Below are 20068 nucleotides of genomic sequence, written 5' to 3'. Positions count from 1 at the left end.
TGTACTCAAATGATCTACGAAAAATCATTACTCCTTCACCATATTACAACATGTAAGGTAACATTTTCGTTTGTCGAACATTTCGACATCACTGCAGATTATCGTTATCACGATAAAACGCCGGAATGCTCACCTAACGTGCAATTAATCTCGTCGGTTGCGTCCCAGCAATCTATCTTTCCGTCGCATCTCCTCCCCAACGGAAGGCAGGAAGTCTCGTTACCGCACTGAAAATGCGTCTCCAGATCGCAGACTGAAAAAGAACGTGTATAGTACTACCCGATAGCATCACATTCTCCACTTGCTTCGCGTACTTTGTATTTGCATACCTCGATACCCACATTAAATATCGCAAGCCGTTCTCGATATAAAATCAAGGGAGTAGATTGGGCTCTCTTTTGTAAATATATTGTAAATATAATTTATCGCAATAGTATAATTCGTCTCGATTAAAATCATGCACAAACGAATATTGAATGACAATAAAAACTAGCGCCAGTATACAAGCTAATTTTTTCTCACAATAATCTTACAATATTATCATCTCGCCGAACATTTTCTTTTTTCATAAACAGTTTGTGCATATAATATTTTCGTTTCCAAATTAAGTAATTCTGCATGCTGATCTAAGAATAAATCGAGCCTCAATAAATCTCTTTTTATCTTAGAAAAAAATAATTTTGTATATCTATATTTCATCACGGTTTGTGTCATATCTTAGTTCGGCCATATGGCATTCGTAATTTGCACCACTTTTTATTAAGCCCATCAATCGATATCGAATGATTTTAATTCGAGAGTGCGCTTCATCGGCTTTAACGCGAAAAATATGATTGGGGCGATACAAAAAACTGGCAAACCGAAGCCTCGCAAATAAGCAAAGAAGAAAAGCCGATAACAGAAAGTTATAGGTCACTACGAACTAGGGCAATGCGGTATATTTTAACAAGAGACGCAAGTCGCACGTGGATCGACGCGACCGGCTTACAATAATTCAAGATCAACGAGCAACGTTCACATAGTCATAAATCTAATTTTATGACATTGATCAATCATTAATTGTAATATACTTTTCCAATATTTTTGCGTGTAATTAATATAATACTTTAAGCATGTAACTCTGCTCTTTTTTGTAATTATCACGATTATCATTACTAGCTGCCATTAATAATCAAAACACTTTTCGATGAGAATTCTCGCCGTAAAATTAATTATCTTCATATTCTTCATTTAAAAAAAGAAAGAAAAAAAAGCGAAAAGCCAGGATTTGTTTTAGGACTCCTATTGTTTGTAAGAAAGCCAAGTAAAATCGTTCAAAGAGATCTCGCGTCCCAGAAAAAGATAAATGCGTTTTTGCTGTATTTATTAATCCCATTTACACCTACCGCAATCGTACTCGTCCGAATGGTCATAGCAATTCATATGCCCATCGCAACGCTTCTCTAAGGGGATGCATAACGTGTTGGAGCAAGTCCATTCGGCGTCTAAACAAGGGTGTTCGATCTTCACGCACCTTTAACAAAACAAAAATAGACTGAAATAGATAACAAATTGATTCTAAATTGAACTGAACGAATTAAGTGAATATTAATCGAATCTCTATGCCTCTAAGAGGACCCCGATAATTGACGATTTATCATATGATTTCTATGCAAATATATTCTATGCACGAACACGTATACATCTAAAATTATATTCATATAACTCGACATAAAATGTATCAATAATGTAAATATTGTAAATAACGTATGCCTTGCGTCTTGCATTTTACAAGATTTAGAGAAGAGCATCAAGGTATATAATAATTATGTAATGATTATAGTGATTAAATTATTAATCTAATGGAGAAGAGCTAATAATAATTATAAAATAAAAATAATTATACAATAATCACAGTAATTAAATTATCAATATAATATTAATATAATATTATAGTATTAAATATTATTAATATAAATGAAAGAACTGTATATGACTGTTAACTGTGAGAGCTACTGTCAAGGTGGTCGTCGCTTAGAAAGAATTTAGCTGACACTGCTATCCATCAACAATAGGATAAATTATCCCGACGCTATCACAATCAAAAATAAGCGCGCGACGAACCTGAGAGCGTCCACATCGAGACGGTGGCATTTCTGCTTACTGACAACGCAGAAACCAGCACACCCGGTGGGATCGTCGCGATCGAGGGGGCTCCTGCATATCGGCACGTCTTCTTCGACAAGGGCAACGCACACCTCGCCCTGCAGGCAATCGTCGCAATATCTCGTCGCATTAATAACGTTCTGACTCGCAGCTTCCGTTTCCGCGCCTTCGCTTGACGGCGAAGTGCTTCCCGGAAATGATGGATCGCTGTTTAAAGGGGCGCCCGTGGCGAACTCCTCTGCCTTCATCGGCGTTAACGTCGTCATGTTCGCCATCGCGATCGTTAGATTTGACTCATCGTTCGGGATCACGGGCGTGAACGGTTCACCGGAAGTAACGTTCTGCCCCGTCAACCTGCTCGTCGACGACTTCAGGTATTGCTGAATGATCTGGAGCTTCTCGGGTTCTGAAAAAGAAAAAAAAAAGAAGAGGACGTGACACGATCAGTCATCGCGGGTGAAAGATCGCTCGTTACCGCGTGTCCGCGACGACGGAAGTGCGGAATAAATGTTAGGTATCGAACCACGCTTGAGACGTCAAGAAATGTGCCATATTCTTTTTTAAACTAACAGGATCGTTTTCAAAAGAAAAAGATCATACTGAAACGTGAGAAGAGCCCTCAAAAATCTCACGAAGTATACATTATAAATTATATCGTTTTCTTTCCAATTAATTGATTAATTGTTTTATTTTGTTTAAAAAAATTTTTTTTTTGAGAAACAGCTTAATAAAATCTTGATTGAAAAAGTATTTTCGGATTTTTGCTGTACAAGAGAAATACGAGAAAAGTAAAATCATGTTCTCCAATTTTTCATTCTTCTTTTAACTTTTCAATTCTTGTTTTTTTTTTTTTTTATATTGCACGAGAATCGATTTAAAGTGCCAATTTATTATTACACAAAAGAAAGAAATAAAAAAACAAATTCGTAAGTATAAGCTAGAATCTTCTCGATTTCTCGCAAATAAACTTGAAAAAATGGAGCGTTGGAGGATGGAAACAGAAAATAGAGGCTTCTGTTCCCTCCATGTTGCGCCTTGAAGGGGTTGAAGGGACGGCCTTTCGAGGAACTTTCTCTCGAGCCTCGGGATTCCAGACATGCCGAACGTCTTGCCACTTTTCATCGCGCGTTACTACTCGCAACCGCGCTTCAGCACGATCGACCGCGCGCGCAAACACGGTCGGAGGAAACGTTCTGTTGACCCGGCGGTTAAATTCATCTCGTTGGAGCAATTGCCACGCTTTGCGTCGAATTAAACCTCGGCCGTCAGCTGGCGGGTTGCAGATACTTTTAATTGCCCGAACGATAAGGCGACGGCGCCGGCGATGGCGAGTGTATCGTTTATTCCCGGCTACTTAATATACGGGGTCCCGGCACGCAAGCCCTTGCACAGCAAAGTTCGAACGATGAAGACTTGCAAATATATCATTAAGCTCTATATCGTCGTAAGCTGTCAAAAAGCTCTATGTTATTCATATTATTTTAACGTTGACGAACTGTATGTATTAATAATAACAGGCACGATATAAAAAAAAAACTGTTTTTTATAATATCGCAAAGCATAGTTAAAAGCTAGAAAATTCCAAGAGATAATGGAATTTCAATGAATTTTTGCTGTATGAAAGTAAAAAATCTCTGAGAACGCTTCTCTGAGAAGATGTTGCAGAATTGAAGATCTGAAGTACTTTGTATATACACTTCGGCGATACGGAAGCGAGTCAATGTGCAGTCAGCATGAGCGCAAGATGAATTGAGCCTCTATGATAAATCAATAAACGGTTGTGATCGAACGATAACCTCGGGCTAAATAATATTTCATTCTGACAAACGTTACATCTGTCTAGCGAACTATTTCTATAACGTTTTATCGAGCTACTGCTATTACCTCACGAGCAATCAAACATAACGCGCGCGCGATTCCAACGTGCCTTCTATTTCGCTTGAAAGAGTTTTAAATAAATCAACAGCAATGAGTAATAAGGAATAAGCATCTTGCAAAGAAAGCTATTTTAAAAGTCTCGCGGTATTCCTATTTTTAATGCTCTTAAACTAAATAATAGTGGATATTATAAAATTAGAAGAATATAATTCACGAAAAATTATGTAGAAACGAACAACAGATCTTCGTTACGTTCTTCACATTCAACGAAATCCAGATCGTAAAATATTTAACATTCGCAAAAAAATATATACAATCGTAGTGAAATAACGTTCGAAAACATTTAAATTCCCCATTTAATAAACAAGCAAATAAAATAATTAACAGCATTAAGAGTAAAACGAATTAAATAAAGGTTTACTTACCGAAGACGATGTACAACGCGACCCCTGCGACCCCCAGCAGGATCAGCAGGACGATCAGCAGGGGTAGGAGCGGGCTCGAGCATCCGGACGCCTTCAGGGGACGAGCCAGGTGTAACGTCCAACCGCGACGGTGCTTGTCCAGACGCGCCGGATGCGGTGGCGGCTCGTTTCTGACGCTTCGACGTAAATTAACGCGATTCTGCGAGGTCGGGGTGTGCGTCCGCGCCGGTAAGGAATAGGCCCTCTGAAACGAAAACGGAAACGTACAGCAAGCCGGGTCCTAAAATAGGCTGCGAATTTACGAGCAGGACATATCTAATTCTATAGAAACGTGATCCTATAGGGCATAGATAAGTGAAGAAAAAACGAGAGAAAAGATAATTCGTCGATTCAAGGAAGGGATAAAGGATTGAACGAAAAGTACACACGACGTCATAAAATATAAATGTTTTATAGTTTAGAAATTAAAAAGACAAACGTTTTCAATATATTGCGAAAGCGCGCGTGATCGATCCTAAAACAGATCTACTGCTTCTTCGAGTTTCGTCAGTAATCGCAGTTGGCGTCTTAATTATGCGTCCAAGTCGCTTTCCCTGCGTTCGACCTTCGCTTCTACGATTCTCCGCCGCGTTTGCCGGACTTATCGATAAATCGAAAAAAACCAAGATGCTCGAAAGCGGCAAGGACGGCTATCTAAGGACGACTACTAATTTAAGAAACGCTGGCCTGTAATGCGCTTTCGTAATTTTTGTTGACGCGTCGCTCGTTGACGACGACGACGAGCTCGTCGTCTCGTCGCGATCACGTCGGGCTATAGATAGACATCTTCCACTTCCGCTCCGTTTTGTTTCTTTACGTCGGTGCAGCGCCAGACGGCGGCCGTTTTCTTCTTCCCCCGGAGGCTGTCAACTCTCATCGTGTCTCGTGACTCTCTCGCGCGGGCCGGGAAATCGCGGACGAGCCACCTCCGGCGAGCCGCGAATATGACCTCGCGGTACCAAAACGCGCGCTCAGTACAATTTCTTGCCGCTTACCGTGTTTTGATACTTTATTTACCGCCCACTCTAATCACCCGTTCGCGATCTATATTTGACCCTCACGTCCACCAGAATTTTCAATCAAAATATGTCCGCCGGATATCCGGTGGATATTCCTGGCTAAGCCTGCCCAAATATGCCGCGACACAGATTTCTTATATTTCTTAACTACATAACATTTACGCCACGATCATTATTATCTAAAAAAAGTGTTTTGTGCAAAAATATTTTGCAGCTGTTATCTGCTATATAGCTCTGATTACGTAATGTCAAAACAATACAATGCAAATTGCTTGTCTATATAAACGAGAATATTTGAGTAAGGAATATAAATACGGGATGATAAATATACAGAATAAATAGAAAATGTGTGTTGAAAACGTTACATAATACCTTTATAATTTTGTCGAGATTTCGTATATCGCGGAAACTCTATTTCGCGTATTATTTATGATGGCAATGATAGCTTAAGGTGTGATGCGCTTCTCTGGGCCATATGATTTCTTAGCTATCGAGTGTCCGGAGTGTTCGGACAGTAGTTTCGAATTATCTATAGAAAGCATAACACAATTGAAAGAGTTCGAAATAAAGTCACATCTGCGATTTTATGTTTAGCCGCTCTTAAGTAATCTTCCATATATTATATATTATATTTATTCTTTCGGATAAAAAAAAAGAGTTTTTCAAACGCGATAAAATATACTCTTAAAATGTCTGACAAGTATCCACTAAAATACGAGATATCAAACTCTGATAATATATTATTTAGACAAATTACAAAATATACATGAGAGATATGTGCGTAATTGTGTATTAATGCTTATAATAAAAGTATTATATTGAGATATTTTACCTCATACACAGAAAACCTTGCATTACGAACACAGAAAAATCACGTAATATCAACACATTATTATTATTATTATTATTATTATTAACATTTATAGAAATATACAGACGTAAAAATAGAAATAGACTAACGAAATTGGTCAAACGTATACTGCACAACAATTATCTGCTAACTGATTCGAAGAAGACACTCAACAGACAAAAAACGGCCTTTTAATATCAATACAATATATAAACAAACAAATATCTATGAATTCTTCAATATCTAGCAACAGATATTGCTTCCTCATAGAGGAAGCTTGGTTTATACAAATTTAAAAAAAAATTCGCAACAATCGTACGATTTGATGTTTCTCGTGAGACACTGCAGTATATTTATATAGTTAATATATATTTATATAAAATATTTTCTATAAATATATATATATATATATATACAATATATTTTTGTATTATATATAAATATTAGTTATTTTTTGTTTATAAATATATTAATAAATATATAGAAAAATCATATATAGCATTTTTCTACATTTTATATACATATTATACGACATAATTATTCGCACAAAATTACGAGATTTATATATAGTAACGCGTTTCTTCAATTCAATATAATTTTTCTACGCGAGCATATTCGGAAATGTAAATGCTTTTACCTGCATTTAGGGTTGTTCGACTCTCGATCGCCACTAACTGAAAACGATCACATTTAACGGCGCGCGATGGAGAGACGCGAGAGCGGTCACCATTGTACGCTCCACCACGGAATGTCAAAGATGCCGATCGACCGTTCCTGTCACGAAGCTCTAAAAGCCGGGCTTCTCTTTTTCTCCTCTACGCCTGCTCATGCGTATATACTCCGGCACGCGCGGCGTGCACGTGTGCAGCGGTGATGTAATACGTTGACGGCGTCGTGCTTCGCGTTTGCAAGTACGTGCGTCTCCGAGTGTTAATTTTCGCGCAGTGGGTGGATAAGACTGCGAAACAATAACGAAACTCGCGAAATTGAAGGGTGCGCACATAACGATGTAATCCCGTCTTTAAAAAAAAACTTTTAAAACGTCAACTAATTCTGTATACAGTAACTTGAAAAAAAGAAAATTTTTTTTCTAAATGTAAAATTTGTACGCATACAGTATATAATATTTTAAAAAGATCTCTTAATTGGAATTAGTTTATAATTAATTTTTTACATATTATAACGTGAAATCAATGCGAGCATGAAAGTTTAAGTTAAAATTAATTAATAAAATTTCTTTTTAGTTTATCTTAAAAATACATTTTATTTATTTATTAATATACGTATATTTTTAATATAAAAGTTTCAATCACGCACACGTGGTGAGTTGAGTTATCACCCTTATTGTTAGTGTTCAAGACACCGTAAGCTGTAAAAGAAGAGCATTTTGTTTGTATTGAATTTTTCCGGGACAGCGCGAACGCAGTCCCGACTACCAAAAATTATACGCCCGAGATACCCACTTTAGGGGTATTCGCAAGGGTCAGCTCGACCGTAGTGCAATGGAAGAGCCTCGCCCTGGAGGAACCGCCTTCATGATCACGGTAGCCTCTGCGCCAGGTAAGTATGCTTTCCGTACCGTACGACCCCTTAATATTGGTTCACGTGGTGAATTTTAAATACGAGAAATTCGTAGATAAACGCGCCGCGTAGTGGCCACACGCTCAACTAAACCAGCTAGTCGTTAAATCGAAACTAGTCGGAGACAGCGACTCTCTCCCCGACTCCCCGCTCCATTCCTACCGACAACTCTAAATGCATCGCTCGTGTCATTATATCACGTTATACATCTAACAACGGGCATTATCTTGTTAAATAATTGACATAGAAAAATTATAATGGACTTTTTTAGTTTCAATCTCCTCCGTATAAACTTATCGATTAATCGATTTGAAATGTGAAATTTCTGCTATCACTCTCTATGACAAACAATTGATATTTGACATAGAAAAAATATAATGGATTTCTTTACTCTTTGTAGGTATCATCGTTCTCCCCTTTCAACTTATCGATTAGTTAATTTGAAATATAAAAATCCATTGCTATCCTCCGTATCATAATAACACTTCTAATTTTTACTCGTAAAACTTTTTTTGAATGTTATCTTTCATAATATTGTTTAAATGTTTGTCGTAAAATTAAATTCGTTAAAATTCAAAAAGTAACTTCGTACTTTTGTCTTTGCAAATTGAAAAAAAAAAAATGTTACTTCTCTCGCCCTTCTATCAAAATATCGAAATTTAAGAACCAAAAATAAAAATAAATACTCCTTAATGAGTATTTATATTTTGAATACAAGTTTCTTTAAATTACATGCAAATATATGATAAATATTTCGAAACAAATTTTTAAATAATAATATAATACAATCTCATTCTGTATATGAATATGACTTAATTTAAATTAATTAACATACTTTTCTCGCCTTTAATTGCAAGAATTGTTTGAAGAAACTTCCCCGATAGCACCAATATCCTATAAATGTTAATATAACGTCCATAGGCATTCTGGACATAATATGAACATCCATAGGATATTGTGTGCTGTCTGGGTTCGAGAGAAAAGTCATAACATCTGCTCACCTGAAAAGGATTCTGATCTTTGACGTCGGTATAGAATATCTGCGGCTCCTTGCCGTACCAGCGGTCCTGTGAGTATATCGAGTTAATCCTCATATCAGTCCCGTTTCCCCCCGATACTCCCAGTATCTTGCTCTGGGCACCCTCCATCACCTTGCCCAACATCCTATCGTTTTCAATGTTCAGCAAAAACCGGGCCGGGTTCTCCGGCGTATGCACCCCATATTCGGACGCGCGAAACGCGGCCGAAGAATTTCTCTTGGCGCCGATATCCTGGAGGCTCGATCTCACAATCGGATAGATCTTTACGTTTTGTGACCTGAGAAGCGAATCCCGGAATAGGAGAGTGGACGAGTCTGGGAGCCGGACAGGCTCCCGGTGATTGGCCCCGTTCTCCTTTAGGATCGCGCCCTTGCTATCGACCAGCTCATCTAACCTCTCGCAGGAGCCTGCGTCGGCTAATTTGCTCCTGCAATGCTTGCAGTCCTTCTTCCTGCGTCTGCGATTCGGTCGGCGATCAGACTGCGTCACCGAGATGTCTCGCGACGAATCGTCGTTTGCCCGAGGTGACACGTTCTGTGGAACGCTCCCGGGGAGGGGAGGGAGATCGCAATATTTTCCGAAGGCTCTCTCAGGATCATTTTCACTCGTCCTGGATACCACCTGCGACGAATTGGTCGCGCTATCGTGACTCGTGCTAATCCTAGCTGAAGAGGATAACGTCGAGCTCTGTTGGGAGGACCTGTCAATTGCGAGAGGCGGCAGCTCATTGATCCAAGCTTGCCTAACGAGATCGATCGGTTCACGATCTTCAGCCTCGCGAGGGTATTGAGACTCGTCGGGGGAAGACGTCCGCTCGGAATCTTCGTTTGCCCGAAAAGCTCGCGATTCACCGAGCTCGCAAGTGTCGGTCTCCGCGCCGATCGCGATGTCTTCGTACACGTGACCCTCGGGATGTGTAGTAGTCCTTGCGACAATGGGATCATCGATCACGTCGATCGTGTCCGCGCGAAGCTGATGCTGATCGCGGCGGCGAGACTCGAGTGTGGACCGTTCTTCTGCTGCGCGCGACTGGTCCTCCTCGTAACCCTGGTTCTCCATCGAAAACTAAGAAAAAAAAACGCAATTATGAAAACCTTAATTCTTGAAATGTTAAACGCTGCGATAATATTAAAACGACATTCGAAATATTCCCACTTCTCACGTTCGCGTAAACATAATACCATCAGGAAAATATCTCGAAAAATATAGAAGATATGGAAAAACGTTTTAGACAAAAATTGTAGAATACCTATAAAGCGGGACAAATAATGGTGAAATCAATTTTCGAAAAAATCAATTTTTTTCGAGTCACATAAAAAAAAGTTATTGCTATTTTTTTAAATAGAATTATATAATTTTTTTACATAATATGATTCTTCTAATTATTCTACATATAAAAGTATTAAGGTAAAGTTATCAAAAAATTAATAGTTTACGAGATATTTCATATTTTATTTTGGTACATTTTGACATTAAATATAAAATATCTCGTAAACTATTCGTTTTTTGATAACCGTACCTTAACACTTTTATGTACAGAATAATAAGATGAATCAATTGGTGTAAAAAAATACATTGTTGCTTTGCAAAAAAGTATGCAATTTTCAATATGCAACTGCATGTCTTTGTCTAAAACGTATTTCCACATCTTCCATATTTTTCAAGATATTTGTCTGGGGTATTAAAAATGGGATACCTTGTATATTATTATCGCATTGAAATTCATAAGAAGTGAGTCTCCTGCAGTGAGTTAAAATAAAATTCGATACTTTTTATCTATCGCACAAAAAAAGATTTGTGTCTACCTACTTTATTTATGATTATTTGCTCTATCTTAAGAACAAGTTCCTGTTAAGTCTTTTATGTATTTCTTATTTGAATTATGATTGTAATAATATCCACGGGACACGTGTAACTCATAAAACAAACAACGAAAGAAAGCATCAAGAGGAAAAAATAGAAAGGGAGACGAAGTTGCGTAAGGGGGGAGGATGAATTGAGTGTCTCGTTGGGAAGCATCTTCGCGATTGTCGCAATTATCACGACTTGACTCTCCGATTGATCCCTGCCGGACTCGTGACGTCATTGAGATCGTGCCTGTGGGACCGTCCTTTTCTTCTTAATTCATCCGCGATACTTACAGTGATACGCTTAGATTTCCGCAATCTCGCACGTGTCATAGATACTTCCCTATTCGATCGCGGATCGGAGATAACCGAGCAAACTATATATTCCCTTTGCCCTTCGTGGCCTTCGTCACCATTTATTTCCATCCCCGATAAATATAATTTTCAGTCCAATAAATAAAATCTTAAGGATAAGATTTTTCAAAAGTCAAAAATAATAAAACTGACGTGTTATTTTAAACTCAATTATTACACAATATCGTGGGAATTAAATTATTGCTGTCTTCAAAGCTCACTTTAAGATATAATTTATAATTCGTGTCGGAATTCAGAATAGAAATCTGTTCATAATTCCACATATATGTCGCTTATAATATAAATAATAGTTTTATTTGAAATATCTACTCATCAGCTAATTTAATACGTATATCTTTTTTTTATATGTACACGCAATGAAATAAAAAGATATTTATTCAGTTTCATTAGTCAATTTAGCATCGAGACATGAAAATTACCTTTCATTTTCGCGCGTGCGACTATTTTTCATTAAAATTTCACTCTCAATCGTTCTTATTAACGCTGAAGCGTTCCATGCGTTCGCGATTCGACAACGCGACAGCGAGCGCTCGGTTGCGAAGGATGCGTTCGCGAGGTCGACGCGGCACAAAAAAAGGGACCCATTCACTAATAAATACAATTAGCGCGTCGCCGCGCGCACGCGGTATCGAGATTATTCAGTTGCGCCAGAAATTCCCGACATTCCCGTTAGATTAATCCCGATCGGCCGTCGCACCAGGAACCAATCGCGGCGATCCGATTAATTCCGCGCTGATTCAGCCGCGCGCGATCTTGCGTTCGCGATGACGCATCTAGGAAACGCGACGCGACGCGACGACGCGACCGACGCGCGGACTTTTATCCGCGCGCGGTACCGCGATACTCACGTACTTTTCGCGAGGTGGACGGTGGACGTCATATCGTCGGGCGACGCGGTGAAAATTTTAATAAGCGGAGGACACACGCGAATATGGCCATACATTATTCACGATTTTTACGCTCTCGCGCGAATGTTCAATACAACTGCGGACAATTCCCATGAAAACGCATTTGATTCCCTTCAGAATACAAAACATTTAAAAGACGTCCTTGACCGATTGTAACTTTTCTCTAAAAAACTGTAAAAAATATCGAGATTTCATGCGAAACACGATAATTAATTACTTTGAAAGATACAAAACTTTCAGATCTTTTATAAAAATTCCTTCAATTGAAAAATTATATTTTGATCCAAATCAACGAAGATAAACTATATACAGATAATGCTTATCACTTTTCTTATTCTCTTGCATTTCCGCAAACATTTTTCTTGCATATTCCATTTAAATGCCTCCGTCAGGCATCCAATGCTTTTCCTGTACACGTACTTTCTTTTTTACACGCGACAAAATAGGGAAACGATTTATTCGTTTTCTATGCGGTTTATAGTACGCGAGATAAATGCAAACCTACGCAGACGGCAAGCACGCATAGCGTAGACAAAGCACGTAGACTAATTTTAAAGTCTGCGAGCAAGTCTTGCTTACACATCGCATATTTCGACCGGTCACATCAAAGCACCGTCGGCGTTCCTCAACGCGCCAACGTGATACAGTGGTTATTTTTAATTCTTTCTCATTCTCTTTTCTATGTGAAACCGTCTCCTTAGACGCACACCTTCGCATTCCTCTCCGTTTATTTAATTTATTTATTTTAACTATGTTTAACGTCACAAAAGAAAAGCTGACGGTTCAAAAACTGATATAGTGTTTTGTTATAGAATTTTTCCTTTCTTATATATAAATGAATTTCTATACAGTTCTCAACCGGTGTAACAAAGCGTTAAAAGCATCCTTCTTATTTTAGTATCAAATAATAAAAAATTCGTCAAATAATAAAATAATTATAATATATAATTATCAATAATATGAATTTTATCGCGTATAATTTTTAAGAAATGGCAATCACGTACAATCTTATAGAAATAATCATTACAATCCATATCGTTAAGTACAAGTAGAGAAACACATATACCATATATATCACAGATATCTATAAACATACACGTACACATGCAATAATGTTATCTATAACATGAAGTATACAAATTCCTGTTTCACAGATCCTGATCTGTGAAAAATTGTGAGATACGTGACGCATTGCGTGTCTCATTTCTCATTGCTTTTACAGAATCGATGTAGAACGACGTCGGTCTGCGATCCTCGCGTTTTACTCAACGTAAATAAGAAATGTCCGAAAGACGGAACCCCTCCTTTTCCACTTGCATTTCCTGCGATAGACATTCAATGAACTATCATTAAGATCATTATATATATACGATTGCATATATCTCTCCAGCTTGCCAGGTATACTTTTTTAAGCCACAAATAAACGTTTCCCCTTCCTCTCCAAACTAACAAATATTTTTTTTTCTGCACAGGAAGATATCGTGTGTACACCGTATAAGTCATATCACAATCGTGATTAGCAGTGATCATAAACTAACGTTTAACTACCCGAAAAAATATTATCATTTTTCTTAAGTTCCTTTACATTCTCGACCCTTTTTTAATTTATTTATCATTTCCAAAAGTGTGTTATATATATATATATATATATATATATATATATATTCTCGACATTTAAAAAAGATCACTACCTGTTTCAAATCCTTAAGTTTTAACATTAGTATGATAATCAGACTGTAATTACAATTCTGCTGAATTAAAGAATTCGGAATTTAATTCGACGATCAAAGATTGAAATCTAACAAGGAAAGTTCAGCAATCCGAAAATTTCTAGAAATATAAAAAACGAAATCTTTTAGAAGTTTTTTATCGTATCGTAGGCCATTAAAAACAATCAAATTTCATATTTAATATTTTTTCAATATCTTTTATAGTTTCTCTCTCTGAGAGATTTAACAGAAATACTCAAAGTCAAATTTTCCTTGAAAGGATGGTTTTACTTTCAGAACCATTTACCAGTTGAAATAGAAAATTGCTACGTGGTTAGATTTATATATATGTACGTACTTTATTTGTTTTTCTACAAAATTTTCTTTAGATCTGTTTTTGCAAAAATGTTATAAAATTTCTGTAGGAATCCTCAAGTTGCTAAATCTTCCTTGTAAGTTACAGACACGGTGTATGGAAAGATGCGAGACAATTCTAGAGCACCCTATATCCACAGAGAGGAATGTATGCCACTTTCACTATATCGCAACGTATATGTTTACGACGCGATGATGTTACTTTAAGCCACATTGTGCGTCAACAAACGGATAATTACGGGATATTAAGAATAATCGCTGTCATCAGGGCAGCTCGCCCGTTCGCTCGAGAGGGATACGAATAAATACTGTACGTTTACACTGTGGCTCCATTGTTATTCGCAGCGCATGCATGAAGGACGAAACGGAAGCAGGGTCGCTTTTCTCGTTCTCTTTTTGTCCGATCGCAACTCCGGAAGCCACCAGGTACATCCCGCGCCGTATGAAAAACGCGTTGCTGCTACGAATGCCGATAATTATTTTTCGTACTTCTCTGAAGAAAAATGTGCAAACTACTTTGCTTAAGATTCGAGATTTTTCGAAGCTTTAAAATATATATATATATATATATATATATATCAATTAAGGGAAGGATACTAATTCGATTAGCCTTGGCACGAAAATAGTTTTGCTTATACCACCTTCTTTGATGTCTGGTTTGAAAAGCGTATTCCCTGGCAGCCTAGCTGGAAAGAGAGAAAGAAACAAAAGAGAGTTTAAAACAAAATAACGCTACAAAACAATGACGCGGACCATATCCTGTATAATCAACATGTTCAACAATAAGACACGGTATGCATCGATAATGGACGCTAGAAAGAGCGTTCGATAAAGTCGAATTCAAGTAGATGGGCCATCTATGAAACCCCATTGAAGTAATGAGGGACGTACGTTATAATTTACAGGCCGTAATGAGTGATATTATCAATAAACGGGTAGCACACAGCGCCAAGGCCTATGGCGGCTACTGCATCGCAGAAGGTCCGCAGGCGCCGATCGGTCGCTCGTATACTAATGGTTAATTACTTCTCATGTACGCTTATAGGGATGCCGTCTCTCCTTACGTCAAGTGGTGTCCAATTTATCGCGCGGAACGAGTTAAACGACTGGCGAAGAAATGCTTCTGCCAACGCGCCCGACGAGAAGCCGCCGCGCCGCGCCGTTTTCCCATCGACCGCTTTTTTTCCGGATCAACGATCACACGGACGATCGTCGTAGTGTCAATTTCAATTTCTACAGACCGTTCAGCAAGATCGTTCTCGTGTCTGAGAACATCCAACGAAAATAAAGCATTGACAAAATAATAGGTATACTTATTTCAAGCAATGCGAATGGCTGAGAGAGTCAATTGAGATATAAAATAAAGAATTACATCATTTCTACGAGGTGTTATTAAAATACTTAAACGAAGCTTATTCTTAGATCATTAATCAATTCACAATCAACTCCGAACGTGAGAAGTATTATCGCAGAGATTTAAAAAAATTTATTAAAAAATCACGCGTCTTCATAAAAATATAAGTAAATTTTTATTTTTATAAACTTCTAAATTAATTCATTAAAACTAATAATTTTAAAATTTGCTCTTGAAATATTTGCCCGATATTTAGCACTTGAAAGAATTGTTTCTTTTTGGTTCGTTACACTATATCAAAGATAACCAAGATCCGAACTTTGTATTAAAAAAAACTGCGAAAAATTTGCATAACAAACCCGTCCAATTTCAGCTCCAAATTTCTCGCAATTCCTCGCGGTCGGCAATTACTTCCGGTTCAACGTTCGGCGTAATTGGATCGGTCAGCGATCAATTAGAAACTACTCGTTGCAACGAATACACGTGCCGCGCCACGTTCGAGTGTTAAAAAGTTTCGCGTAGGAGCGACTTATTGTTAGTTGAGGGTCGTTTTGCGAGGTCGTGGGACTTGGAACTGAATAACCCTTAAAATGATTGTGGTAATCGTATGCGTGCACGTATAAACATGGGCGTCGAGTGTACAAGATAATCTAAGAATAAGAAGAACAAGTATTACTTACGCACGTACTCAATTAACGGATTAGCCCTAGATATATTTATTTTATATAAAAAATGCATGAAAAATGGGGACAAAAATTATCTCCAATGTTTTATCGATTCCTTCTCGTAAGTCTCTAATTTTATTAACATTAAATTTCTATAACAAAATCGCCATACAGCGCTTTAAAATTAAAAAAAAAAAAGTGTTATAATGTTAAACGCACGCATCCATTTTGCACGATAAATATTTATAGTATTTAAGAATTACGTCTAATATATATTCTAGGCTCAATCACAGTTGGATTTCTCCGAAATAAGAAAAACGTTTTAGCATTTAGCTAATTTCTGTGAAAAATTTTACCGGCGCCCTTGTATGTAAGCCTGGTTGTTTGGTCGCACGTGTCATACCATATGTTGCTGCGCGTTTTCACCCCGTGACTAGCGCACCGGCGTTACGCACCGATCGTCATTATAAGTTGCATCGAGGGCCGAAAAGATAATTAATCGTAAGCTCTTTGGCCTCGCGGTGTACGTATACGTATGTACATACACACGCGCAGGACGCAACGCCTCGGCAATACGTCACGTTACCCTCCTAATAAACTTATATTTGCCAATACCAGATATATACAGGCAAAGCTCGACGATGAGCATGTGTGTGTACAATCATTAGACATTATTTGCCAAAGCGGGCCAAATGTTGTGTTATCAAATTCATCAAAAGTCTAACAATAAGCTCGTATAACTCGACAAATATAGGCAACAACATGGCAATTAACAAAAATTTGATACAGTAATCTTACGCTTGTGTTCAATCAAGATAGTGATTAAATTAACAATAGATAGTAGCGTTGAAAGCATTATCATTCTCCCAATCAACATTTTTGCATAACTGTTCGCTATCATAAAACACTCTTGATCTTTATCTCTCTCATTATAGTCTCTGAAACGTTTCTAATTTCCAATTCCCATTAATTTACCCAATTGATGGAATTGCACATCGACAAATTGAGAGAAATCGATATTTCCTTAAAAATGTTGCGGAACCAAAAATTGAAAACCTGCACAAATAGCATAAATTTTCTTATTGTTAGTATTTCTTCTTAGGAAACATAAATTGCAAAATCTGTGCTTGAAACAATGCAAACTTCTCGAAACACAAAATGCAACAATAAAAGTCCTCACATACAAAAATTGCAACAAATATATAAAAATATCAAAAAATAATCTTTGTGCATAAAATCTTCTTAACTTTTATCCTACATACAAAACGAATTTACACTATTTCAAACAAAGCAGTCTGTCTTTTCTTTAAAAAAAAAAAAAAACGAAGAAAACGCCGAAGCAAATCTCGCATCACTTGTCGTGAACTTTCAATTTTCGATATCCGCAATATTTTCGTTATACACATTTCGTTATGCACATATATATAACTTGCCATTTACGTGGCATGACACGTATTATGGTATGGGCAGTGTTTATCATAGTCTAGTTATGGCTCCGCAATAAGAATAGTATGAGGAAAGAAAGGGTACACTGTTGAACGTGCCCCGTGGATAGGCGCGCACTCGTCCGCCGCGCCGCGCCGCGCCGCGCCGGGACGAGCGGAACTTGGCTCGATCGCCCCGCGAACGAAAGCGTAAAGAGCGCGAGTCGCGTCTCGCGTCCTTGCATCCCTCTCGCCGGAATTACTGCAGTGCGACGCGCATTATTGCGAGATTCTTCAGGAACGATACGGAGCGACGCTCGGCCTCGCTCGACATTAACAAAATAACAATGGTACATTATGCGAGAGCGCTCCGGTCCGCCCTGGCGCAACCACGAATGCCCACCGAGTCTCTTTGATTCTCCGCGGCCCTTTACGCTCTCTATAATCGCGAGCCTGCTTTTTACTGATCGAGAAGAGGCAGTTGCCGGGGCAGCGAATAGTTACCGAGTCGATCTTGCCGGTGTAAAACCATCTTCTAGAAGACAATAGCAATGTATCGGCATAATCTATAGAATGTAGACTGGCATTACTCTCGCGAAAATGATAATGCTCTCAAAATAATACTGCTGCTAGCTTACTAATTTAATCAGTATACCCTGAAGATATTAAAATAAGTAGATTACATACGTGGATCAAAAAAGTATTTGCACATCCATTTCTGTTACAATAACTTTAGTCGAAGGAATAATACATATAAGTACGAATTGTGTCCATAAGTAATTTATTACATACAGTATATGTAATAGATAAGTTACTTATCGACACAGTTCGTACTTATGTATTATTCTTTCGAATAAAGTTATTGTAACAAAACTGGGTGTGCAAATACTTTTTTTTATCCACTGCGTACGTGGATTCATAAAAGTTAACTGGTTAATTCTTGGTACAAAATTCACGTATATTTTAGTATCCTTGAGATCAAGATGTAATGATTAAATTAATAAGCTCTCTCTCATCAGGGACACTAATAATGCTCTCAAAATAATGCTGCTACTAACTCACTAATTTCATCAGTACCTTGATTAAATAATATATTATTTAATCAAGTTATTATTTAATCAAAATAATTAAAAAAAAAAAAAAAGATTAAATAATCAAAATCTTGATTTAAAAAATTAAAATATATATATTTTAAGTGGATTTTTTACACAAAAAACCAAGATATTGGGTTAATTTTTATAAAACTGTGTGCGTAATTAAATTTTTTTTACTCCACGTTTTCTGCTTTAACAAAGGCAATAAGAATAGTTGCAATCGGAACGATCACCTGTCATCAGGGGATGTAGCTCAGTGGTAGAGCGTTCGCTTTGCATGTGAAAGGCCCCGGGTTCGATCCCCGGCATCTCCATTTTTTTTCTTTCACTGATCATCAATAGACAATAAATATAGCTACACGTATACATATAATCGCTAATTATATAATTACAGTAAATTTCACAAATATATGAACCCCCTTTATACAATTATCTCATCACCAAATTTGTCGATCAATTAGCAAAAATTTGATGAGAGAGACATATTATTGTTCCCAACAACTTTTTATATTCTATTTTATTTTATCTCCGTGATCAACTCTGACATATACTTCCTGATAGAATATTTCCGTATTTTAAATGCATAAAGATCTTTGGAATTAAATAAAAAAATTTTAAAATTTCTCTTATCTATTTGTATATCTACGAAATTTAATTCAAATAAAATTTTATAGTCTTAAAATCGTCTATATTATTTATAATATAAAAATTTGTTGTTCTTTCTAATGTCTAATGATCGTCATTCGTAATTTGTTGGCAAAAAAAATAATTGTAGTACATTATATATTATACATTACGTATACTCGGAACTCGGAACAGATTCCATTCGTGACAACTCTTTTCGTATAAATTTCTCGAGGAATCTCCAACACACAATTTCGTTATACAAATGCAAACATATTCGTTCTGTTATCATAAATTCAGATTAGAAAATATTTTCTGAAAAGCGATACGCACACATACACAGAGAAATAAGTATTCGCTGAGCATTGCATGTTTTACGCTGTCGTAGCAAACGTTGTTAATTACTATGCGGACAACTAAAAAATTTCTTAGGAATGCTGAATTATTTGTCAATAACAATTTTACCGAGTCTGCAAAGTATTACGTTATAATAATATTGTTTCTTCGTAACAGCGAAATGTATCAGTTAAAGTTAAGGATAGGCTCTATTTAGCAGCCAGCTCCGTTTTATGAACAAGTTTACTTATAGCATCAAGATTATTCGATGAAATAAGTTTGTGATATCTATAGCAAATAGTTTATAATAGAGAAATTTGATTTCTTTTACATCAGACACGCAGTAGCAACCATGCAGTTTCACTATATACACCAGCAAA

At 37.2% G+C, this 20068-nt stretch overlaps 1 protein-coding gene and 2 non-coding genes across 4 annotated transcripts in view; 1 reads left to right on the top strand and 2 right to left on the bottom strand.

Annotated features, from left to right (window-relative positions):
* The window catches only part of LOC143896172 (uncharacterized), a 31136-nt gene that overhangs the window by 1707 nt on the left and 9361 nt on the right, over positions 1-20068 (bottom strand). For both annotated transcript variants that reach the window (XM_077403818.1, XM_077403813.1), the window contains exons 2-6: positions 8939-10042; positions 4449-4692; positions 2104-2551; positions 1386-1513; positions 134-253 (exon numbers count right to left, since the gene is read on the bottom strand). In XM_077403818.1, the coding sequence (XP_077259944.1) occupies positions 134-253; positions 1386-1513; positions 2104-2551; positions 4449-4692; positions 8939-10036 (2038 nt within the window). In that variant the 5' untranslated portion in view covers positions 10037-10042. The remainder of the gene's footprint in view (positions 1-133; positions 254-1385; positions 1514-2103; positions 2552-4448; positions 4693-8938; positions 10043-20068) is intronic.
* On the bottom strand, positions 7763-7924 carry LOC143898586 (U1 spliceosomal RNA). The gene has a single exon (XR_013257259.1). It is a non-coding gene; the product is annotated as a U1 spliceosomal RNA (small nuclear RNA).
* On the top strand, positions 18971-19042 carry Trnaa-ugc (transfer RNA alanine (anticodon UGC)). The gene has a single exon. It is a non-coding gene; the product is annotated as a tRNA-Ala (tRNA).

This window comes from Temnothorax americanus, unplaced genomic scaffold, assembly GCF_048541705.1.
Source record: "Temnothorax americanus isolate GAGA-0224 unplaced genomic scaffold, ASM4854170v1 Scaffold1, whole genome shotgun sequence".
Taxonomy (NCBI): domain Eukaryota; kingdom Metazoa; phylum Arthropoda; class Insecta; order Hymenoptera; family Formicidae; genus Temnothorax; species Temnothorax americanus.
The sequence above is the reverse complement of the archived record's forward strand: the minus strand, read 5'-3'. Positions and strand labels throughout refer to the sequence as shown.